Genomic DNA, 10,125 nt, shown 5'->3' with positions numbered 1-10,125 from the left:
AGACAGATGGGTTAGTGCACATACTATATGGTGTATATACGTGTATGTGTGTGTGTGCTTTTATGAGAGGATATGTGTGTAGATTTCAACTAATCTTTAATTCTGAATTCCATGAATTATTAAAACATTTGCAGGAAAGACTTGGCTCAAGGTTTTTTTAAGTTTACAAATGAACATAATTGTATATTTTTAATATCCATGTTTTGCTTTTTATATTCTTGTAAATGTAAAGTAATAAACGGGACATAAGCTTCGACCATTTTGACTTTATTGTTTTTAAATAAAACACTTGCACACAGTTTGTTTCCTCATTTTTTTTTTTCTTTTTTTTTGAGTGCCTTAAGTAACACACTGACATAGCAACAGAGCACCACTAGGTGGCAGTACAATCACATCTGACTTTTTTTTTTTTAAATTATTATCCAACAGCAAGAATATGGAGCTTAACTTCCTCTACAGGACACTACGTTCATAAATAAGTTAAGTATTTCAACACTGACCAGTCACTCTTCACCAAACTGACACTCACACATGATGTAAGAGATCACAATGCCAAAAAACTGAGATAAAGCTTATATGGCCAAACGAGTGGGGCATAATTATACAGAATGTTACACATTAAAAAGAAGCTCATAGTTGTAGGGACTGACAATAAACTAGGTATCAAATGGCATTAATTTCCCACAATACAATGCTGAAGTATATGTTCCAGCAGAGTCTGTGGCGAAGTTTCCTCAGTGATTCGCAGTGTTTTGTCTACACTCCAGTATCTTACACATATCCCATTAAGGAGCAGCTTGTCAATTCTGGCAGTAGGAAAAAAATAGTCTACAGTAGCAAGTTTAAAAACAGGGCAGAGGGAGACTGTGAGGAGAAGAAAGGTGCTGGTTTGGTGGTGAGTTATGATTTCCTTTGTACATAAAAACCATATATCATCTGTCTTTGGCTCAAATTAAAACAACAAAGAGTACGCTGAGTGACAAACAAGAGCCGGTATTGTCACAGCCTCCTGGCAAAAAGGTGGGAATACCTCTGACGTGATTCTCGGGTAAAACAAAAACACATTCAAGCATATCAAAAAAAAAAAAAGAAAAGAAAAGAAAACCTGACGCACCCACACACACTCACACACGCACACACAAACACACGGTTGAAATCAGGACTGAGGAAAAACAACATATTCATACGGCAACAAATTAGCACTGATGTCATTTGCTGCAACAATATTCATAATACATTCAACAGAACAACTCACATTGACTGACTTAAAAAGAGGCGCTGAGTCAAATCAGCTACCGGGAGAATTATGCATTTGAACAAAAATGGCAGCTCCTTGTTATTAACTGACTCTTACTTTGAAAGGATCAAAAACCAAATACTAGATAGTCTCCAAAACTTGAGCCACTTGAGATTTTGGTGAAGGAGAAGAAGTGAGAGGAAGAAACACTGATGTGGATTGATTAAAAAAAAAAATCAAAATAAAGTGCTTCTGTTAAAACAAACATCCTCTGTCTGAGGTATTAAAGAAAAATCACATCAAATGGCACAAAAGAAACCCCCAAACTCTACACCATTACACTGTGCACTGGAGACAAAATAAACTATTTACAGAGTGTACATCCACACACTCAGTTCACCCACACAGGAATGTTTGTGTCATTTTCAATGGTGTCTTATCCAGAGATCAAGACAGATTGCGTAAGCCATCATCACATCTCCTGTTGTTGTTGTTTTTGTTTTTTTTTTTTTACCTCCGGAGGGCTGATTCTGCCAGGTAAGACACAGTCACTGATACCAGTATCTCCTGTACCCACTGGGAGGTCTGCCACCTCTAATACAAAAACGTCTGGTAACTGTCCAGCCTGCTGCTCCCTCTCTGCGTGAGAGAGGAATCAGTGCTCAGTTTCAGTGCTCAGCAAAAAACTCTTTCTAGTGCACACACATACACAAGCCCACACACTTGCAGGCACACTCAAAGACTCCCACTTCCACTATTACATCAATGCCCTACTCAGAGCACACAGCAGGAGGAGAGTGAGCCGTCTGATAGGTTGACAATCAGAGTGTAAGGTGGAGGTGGCAGAGCCACGGGGGTAGATCCTCCATCTGTCCCGATGCGGGTGGAGACTTTCCATGTCCTTCTGAGCACTGTACGCCGCTATTGTGAAATTAGCATCCCCGGTGGTCAAGAGATCAAACACGCAGGAGTGGAAGTAAATGTCCTGCACTTCCAGCTTCTCCCTGCAGCGTTCCTTTGCCCCCTCCACGCCAAAAACCTGCGGGGCACCATAGGGGTACGCTTGTGTCTGTGAGGAGTAGCTGGGCCGACGTAGCTGCTGAAGCTGCAGGCCGAGCGCAGGAGGGGAGAGGGGCAGGGGGAGAAGCCCCGCCTGGTCGATACGCTCTCCGCTGGGGCAGCCGTTCAGACAGAGCTGCAGGTCCTGGGTAGCATCATAGGCCTGAGCCAGCTCCTCCGGGATCCGCACCGCCAGGGTCAGGTAGCGGCCCAGCTGGCGAACAATCACAGTCACACCAATGTAGCCGGCGTGCAGCTCCACGTGGTGCCCTGGGGTGCGCTCAGAGATCCACAGAGCACGGACCTTCCCGGCCGCACCATCTGCACCAGCAAAAGTGTGGATGGGGTCTCCACTGCTCACGGTGCCATCATCAAAGGCAGCGGGGAGGTTGTCTGTGACGGCCTGGTAGACCCTCTGATCTGTGCAGCCCTCATACGGCTTGAAGATGATGGTGATCTGTAGAGCAGTGAGAGAGGGAGCAGCAGATAAGTTGTGGAGAAGCTTTAAGTGTGTTCAGTGAATGCATGTAACAGCTCACAGCTGCAAAGTCAAGTCACATGATATACAGTAGACAAACAAAACTTTCGTCATTGTTAGTCAATTAAAACAAAATGAATGGGGAACTATTTTGATAATCATTATCAATAATATATGATAGTCAGTGAAATAATTTTGGGATTTCACCCGCTGATCAGACAAAACAAGCACTTTGGAGACTTTACTTTGGGCTTTGAGAAACTAAATGAGTGATTATTTAAGAAAATATCTGCAAATTAATTAATATTTTCTTGAACAGCTGCAGCCTGATTAACTGTCTAGTTGTTTACCATAAATTAATCAGCAACTACTTTGATGACTGATTTATCCTTTAATCATTTCTAAAGTTGAAAAAAAAAAACATTCTGTGGTGAGGATTTTTTGCTCCTCTCTGTTTTTGTTGGAAAACAATGAAAACTGCGCTGTCAATATTTGCTGGCATTTCGTCAACTAAACCATTGACCAGTTAAACGAGATTAACTGATGATTGAAATTATCAGTGGTTACAGCCCTAGGTAAAATGTCACACACACACACACACACACAGACAAATATTAACATTCACCTATTACACAGGTTATTGACTCTCATCACACCACATTTGAGAAATGACTTAATGACTTTTTAACAAGTTGTAATTTGACACAGCTATGCAAACATGCTGACACATGCACACACACTGACACACACACACACACACATAAAAACACACAGGGCCCCAGTGGTGAGTGGAAGCAGCAGTGGATACAGGGTGTGGTGTGAGTATTACGGTTAGCACTAGCATCATAGTTCCGGTGAATGGCTGCTTTGTTCACATGACAGCTGTGAGGAATGAGGCCTGGCAGACCATTAAGCCTGGAGGGCTGTTAATGTGTGTGTATGTGTGTGTGTGTGTGTGTGTGTGTGTCCCTAATAATCATGACTAATAACTTGCCCCACCTCTGACACAAGGTCCGACCTTCAGCTCCACCGTGTAGCAACCCTACTATTTGCTTAATGTGTGTGTGTGTGTGTGTGTGTGTGTTTTTGCCAGCGAGTGTATGTCTAAGTGTATGCGTGGGTGTGTATGTGCTTTAATAATTAAAGCTATCGACTAAACTAGAGAGGGTGGATCATCGGGGGAAACATCAACGTTGTTTCTTTAACACCACAGAGATCACCTTGTGTGGCTTGTCATCCATTTGTGTGAGTGTGTGTGTGTGGTTTTGTTATAAAGGGATAAGGACCTTTAGCATACATAGTGCTTTAAGTTGAGTGTAAGGAGGGCCACTTATGAGACACACACACACACTCACACACACACAAATGCTTGCAAACACACTCATAAGTAAACAGTGGCTCCTTTCACACATCTCATTCCATGTTATTAGAGGTCATGCTATATGCAGCCATTAACCAAGTTAGGTTTCCAACACTGCTTCAGTCACAAGAGACAGTCACAAGATTGGGCTGTTTGCCTCACACCTGTGAGTCCTCTGAGAGAGCGAGAGACACAGAGAACGAGACAGGAAGAGAGAGAAAAGTAGAGCAGGGAGAGCAAGGGTGTTTTCCAGGCTCACATTGATAAGATTTCTTTCTCTGAGGCACAGAAAAGCAACTTAGAGGTCATTATAGAGAATGTTTCTCCCTCTAACACACGCACACAGAAATAAACTAAATTACACCAGCTGCTCTCACTTAGGAAGCTCTTTCAGCCTTAATGGTGGCAAATTATACCCCAAAAAGCCCACTTCTCTCAGCCCCCCCCCTTTACAGCAGTTCTCTTCTCACCTTATTGGTTGCTGTGGCACTGGAGCCAGGTACCACGGGAACATTAGTGACCTGCACGGACAAATAGTCATTATCGATGAGAGGCCACGCCCCCTCCACTTTACAAGTCTGGAAGCTGTCCTTAAATGTCCTCAGGTGTGGGTCCCCAAACAGCCCGCAGAACAGGTACCCAGGCCGAGAGTGGCCGTGGGTGTGGCTGTGAGCGTGGGAGTGCGCGTGCCCATGCGAGTGTGCATGGGCATGCTGGGTGCGACTATGGTAGTTGCAGGGCTCGAGGTGGACCTCTGGGTGCGTGGACGAGGTGGGCCCATCTCTGGAGCAGTTCCTCTGGCTCATGAGGTCTGAGATGCCCAGCACGGCAGAGTGGAAGACCAGGTTCCCCCGGCAGGACTTAGCCGTCCTCTGGGTGCAGGCCGAGTACGCACGCAAAGCCTTGCAGAATTCGGTGTGGAAGCCATCCACAGCCGGCGTCAGGTGGGAGGTCAGGGAGACGAAGTCGGTGGTGCACTTCTGGATACGACACTGGGGGGTGGCCACTTGACACTGACCTGGAGAGGACACACAGATGGTCAGAAATATTGCAAGAGAGTCATATTACAGTAATAAAAGTGGGTGGCTAGCCAGAGCTCACTAGAAATAGAAAGTTGATGTGTTCACAGAAGACTGTGTGAAGAAGGCTTTGATCTTAAACACACAAAGCTACCAGCCTGTTACAATTCAGCCTAGTAAAACTGGAAAAAGAACCGGCCACTGGTTCAAAGTCTTGATCAATCAGCAGCACCGCTCTGTGAGTGTAATAAACCTTAAGTGTAATAAACCAAAGAGCAGCCAGAGAGAAAAGATAAGGAATGTTTTCCCACAAGGAGTGAGATAATACTGCTTATATAGCCACAGAGCAAGGGAAAAGACATAAACTACAACTCCTGAACATGTAGGGTATGGTAGACAGAGATAACTAGACAATACAGGGCGTGCTTTGCATGCATACATACTACCACGATTTTGTTGATTAAATTCCATTTAAATGGCCATTTTTGAGACAGCTGTGTTTACGGTCCAGCCTAACTGCAGCATAGAAAATACACAGTCAAAATTTCCCTTTATGAAATGTGACTTTAAGTTGTTTTTTTCCTCTCAGTTTAATGTTTGTTCACAGCCATAATCATGATCGCCAGAGCAGGCTGAAGTATGGAAATGCATCGGAGAGACTGATTATTCTGTCCTCGTATGGCCATCAAGAGGAAATTTCTTGTTCTGAAATTGTCTCTGATGTTTTATCTATTGCTACATTTCTGAATGTAACAAGGGTCAAGCCAGCCTTTTATATCATAGATCATCAGAGAGAGAGAGAGAGAGAAAGAGAGAGGGAGTTGGAGCGAGAGAGAGATTAGAAACCAGACCTAATGCATCAGTCACAGCGTGCTCCTATTAGATTAGGCCAGAGAGAGAGAGAGAGAGGCTCTGCAGTGTATGGGCAGCTGCGTGCGCGCATACACATGCACACACACACACACACACAAATAGCTATCTTAGAAAGAATGCTGGTCGTGCTTCCGTTAAATGCACACAGCCCGTGATCTTCAGATGGTGGTATGATCTCCTAATGGCCGAGCAAAGGCAGAAAGTACATGGTCATTAAAGGAATCAACAGATTCCCTTAATATCACACCATCACTTGACAAGCATGAGTTACCACTGACACATAAACACACACAAGCAAACAGCACATTCCAGCTCGTCTTTGTACATTTCTTTGATTTCTGGGGCATGAAGGAGTTGGATGCAACCATTTGGGGGCAGCAGTGCTCTGGGTTTTAGAAAACAGGGTGCAGGTACGGACCCCCACTCGCACCATGCTTCAGAATCTCTCTCCAGCTTGTTAAATACTGACACCAACCCACACACACACACACACGTACACAGGCTGCCTTCCATGCCCAGCCACCACTGTACAGTCGGTCTGAGTACTGAGGACACATTGTGTCTTTGACTGGCGCACCAACAGCCTCCTTCTCTCCTTCCTATCTGCCCCTCAGTACCTAAATACCAGTTCCAATCTAATCAGAGCGGGTTTATTCTCTTTCCGAGGGTATCCGAATCATGAGCTGCCTCTGAAAACACACAAAAGCATTCATTCCGCTGAGATTTCTCCCAGCAGGGTGACGTAGCGAAAAAAAAAGGGAGTTGACCCTGTAACTGAAGGAACTCGGGTTCAAACCGCTGACTTATGCAAAGGTTAAAAACCTCTCTGATGACAAGCATCTGCTGAAGTTTCAAACCAGCTCCCTGTTGTGCTGCTCTGTGCTGCTCTCCGCTTCCTGTGAACGCGTCGAGCAAACAGAGGATTTTCATATGATGTCCCGAATCAATATTAAAGCACAATGTTTGTACTTTTGTTCTTCAAGGCTTCCCGAGATCACGTTTTTATGAAGCCACCCTCTTAAGAGCTCCCTCTGAGTATGCACAGCCGTAGTTTCAAAAGAAAACCCCATCTATGAATATGCATAGAAAATTAGTGGTAAATCAAGTCGAGGTGATGAATACTGAACTGGCTTGAGCAGGTTGTTAAGAAGAGAATGAAGAGGGACTGATGCACGAGGGCTGCTCAACACATTCAGAGCCTGGTTTGTTTCATCCCCTGGGGCAAGTATCTAATATAGACACAATAAAACAGTCAGCAATGCCTGCAACGTTCCTTCCATGTCCTACCACAACATCACCCCCCCCCACCCCCACCCCACACACACACACCTCGCAGCTGACTACATCATCTCACAGGTCTCATATTTTCCCCCCCCAGCTTGAATCATTTGCCTCCATCAGCACTACTCTTGTTTTCAGCTTTCAGCCCTCACAGTCTGATTCCCCTGGCCGGTCTCCTCACCCACCCCACCCCCATTGGCCATCTCTCTCTTTCTCTCTCTCCCTCAGCCTCTCTTCCACCCGCATCCTCGGGCACCTTCTCTACCATCAGACAGAGGTCAAAAAGATCCTCCGGCTGAATCTCCCAGGTTTAGCGATTCTTTGTCTCCCCTATCCGGCTACCTCCAACTCCTCTGATCTCCGGAGATCAGAAAAGGATCTACTGGGATCATCTCTCAACAGAGGGGAATGGCTTGTGAAGTGCTTATTGATCACCTTGTTGTGTGCACTCTCTCACACACACTGAGCTCAAATCGCACACACAAACAGCCCTCCAAGCCTAAGAGATACGAAGCTTTACGGGAGCTCACTACAGTGTACACTCTTCCCCTCTCTCCCTCTCTCTCGACTAGACACTGCGAACAATAGTCAACAACTCAGACATTCCTGCCTCCCAGTCTAAACAGACACATGGGGCTGACAGCTGGAGTGACAATGAAATATGCATAAATATCCTGAAATGTACAAGTTTTGACAAATAAAACATTCTGTTCGGCTAAACAGACTAAATAATACACATTCTTTCCAGGTGACGCACGTGCACCAGAAAAGTGCCAAGAGGGTCTTTAATGTGAAGTGGGTCTCTCTCTCTCTCTCTCTGTGTTCCCACCAGTCTGCGTGCAGAGGCGGTTCTGTCCCGCTGCCTGAGCCGTGTTAAACTAATTACCGGAGGTGTGACTGCTCAACAGACAGCCGCCACAACAGCCAACCCCCTGCACACACACACTTGAGCCAAAAAAAAAAAAAGCATTCTGGAAAGAGGACATTATACTGCTTTTTTTGTACTAAATCAGAAATGCATCTGTGTCTTTTCAAAACTTAAAACCAACAAGCAATGAAGTAAATAAGGAGTTAGTCAATCATGATTTCTGTGTAAGCCACAGACAAGGAGTCACATTATGTTATAATGTCATTAAGTGCCTTGTTAACCTTCAGCTTTCAGTAAACAGACTCTTCTTTTGTTGAATTCTTTGCTTTTTTCCCCTCTATCTAACGTTTGGCTCAGACTGGGATGTGTGAGTTTCTGCTTCTGGTTGATTATCAAAGGACAAACAACCACAAATACAAAGACATTGCTGTTCAGTAAAGGATTAACTTTATGTTTTCTCCCTTTAAAGCAGCTACCCTGAGTAACTTTAATCACTTTGACACTATTTCTTATGATTTATTTTGTTAATTTGCATCATGCAGCTGAACATTAACTGCACTACCACAGTAGGTTAAAACAGATTTACCACACAGTACAACCCAAAGTTTTTGTGATCACACCTACGCTCTGACAGCTTCTGTTTCTTTCTGATAATGCTCTGTATAAAGCTGTAATCTGTTATATATGGATATGAGCAGAGGTAGTCACCCTCTCCTTCCCTTCTCTTCCCCTCCCTCCATGAGCCATTAAGGGGCAGACAGGAGAATGACGGCCCAGGAGAGAGGAGGAGAAACTCGATCCGTGCCCAGACTGCTGCACTGCCGCTGGAGAGAGAGCCATTGTCAGGCAGCAACTGGGCCTAACACAAGGATCGGCAACACAATGATTACACGCGCTAAATCACTAATAAAGTACCTCTGGCGACTGTAAAATGCAACAGAGTCAAAAGAGATGTTGTTAACTGAGGTTGTGGCTGGTGCAGCGCGCAGCAATTAGTGCGAAAGTGGATAACAAAGTGCGTAAAATCACAGATTAGCCGCGATTTTGACCCGGAGACGCGTGTAGTTGTTGCGGTGCTCAAGTGTGGTGGTTAGTTACCTATGTGGGCACCGCAGCAGAGAGCGATGATCAGCAGCAGCAGCGGCCGGAAGCGGCGCACTAGAGACGGGGAGGCGAGGCGCTCAGCCCCGCGGCAACAGCATCCGGCTCTCCCCATCCCCGTCCATGCAGGGCCAGGAGGGGAGAGTGGACAGACCTCCAAGGGGCGAGGAGGGGTGGTGTCCAGGCCTTCTCACTTCTCCCTTCTCCTTCCTCTTCTGCCTCTTCTTCCTCACTCTTCTCTCCTTCCTCTGCTCCTCGGGTGCGCAGGGGCATTAAAACACAGCTGCTCCGCGGAATGCAGGGCGGGCGGAGGAGGAGGAGGAGGAGGTGGAGGGCGAGAGGAGGAGGGTGGGGTGGGGGAGCAGTGAGGGGAGGTTGGAAAGGCAAAGAGAGGAGGAAAACAAAGTACGACCAGAAGTCAGTCGCTCTCCGACGACACTTTTACTTTTTCCTTCCCGTGTACGCGTCCACACACACACACACACCCCCCACGTGATTTAAGTGCGCTCCCGGACTTTCGCCTCGATTGCGATGACTCCCTGCTCTCCTCTCCTCTCTCGTCCCAAACACGCACAATCACATCCCTCCCTCTCTCTCTCCTTCTCTCTCTCTCTCTCTCTCTCACCAGGCCGGGGTTTCTCTACTCTCCACTCCTCCCCCTTTCACTTTCTTCTCCTCCTCCTCTGCCCCACCAACAAATCAATAGAGAATCAACCAAACCCTGTTGGCGGAAAACCCGCCTACAAAGACACACTCCCAGAGAGAGAGAGAGAGAGAGAGAGAGAGAGAGAGAGAGAGAGAGAGAGAGAGAGAGAAGGGAAATAATGAAGAGGTAGGAGATAAAAGTTG

The 10,125-nt window shown here is 45.9% G+C and overlaps 1 protein-coding gene across 1 annotated transcript; it reads right to left on the bottom strand.

Moving 5' to 3' along the window:
* Positions 1-251: 251 nt before the first annotated feature.
* On the bottom strand, positions 252-9,893 carry rgmb (repulsive guidance molecule BMP co-receptor b). Its single transcript, XM_018668898.2, has 3 exons — positions 9,274-9,893; positions 4,605-5,152; positions 252-2,753 (listed from the first exon to the last, which is right to left on the bottom strand). Exons 1-3 carry the CDS (start codon positions 9,389-9,391, stop codon positions 1,995-1,997), a joined length of 1,425 nt encoding a protein of 474 aa, XP_018524414.1. The 5' UTR covers positions 9,392-9,893; the 3' UTR covers positions 252-1,994.
* Between the last annotated feature and the right edge of the window lie 232 nt (positions 9,894-10,125).

This window comes from Lates calcarifer, linkage group LG13, assembly GCF_001640805.2.
Source record: "Lates calcarifer isolate ASB-BC8 linkage group LG13, TLL_Latcal_v3, whole genome shotgun sequence".
Classification (NCBI taxonomy): Eukaryota; Metazoa; Chordata; class Actinopteri; family Centropomidae; genus Lates; species Lates calcarifer.
Note: the sequence above shows the minus strand (reverse complement) of the source record. Positions and strands in the feature narration are given on the sequence as shown.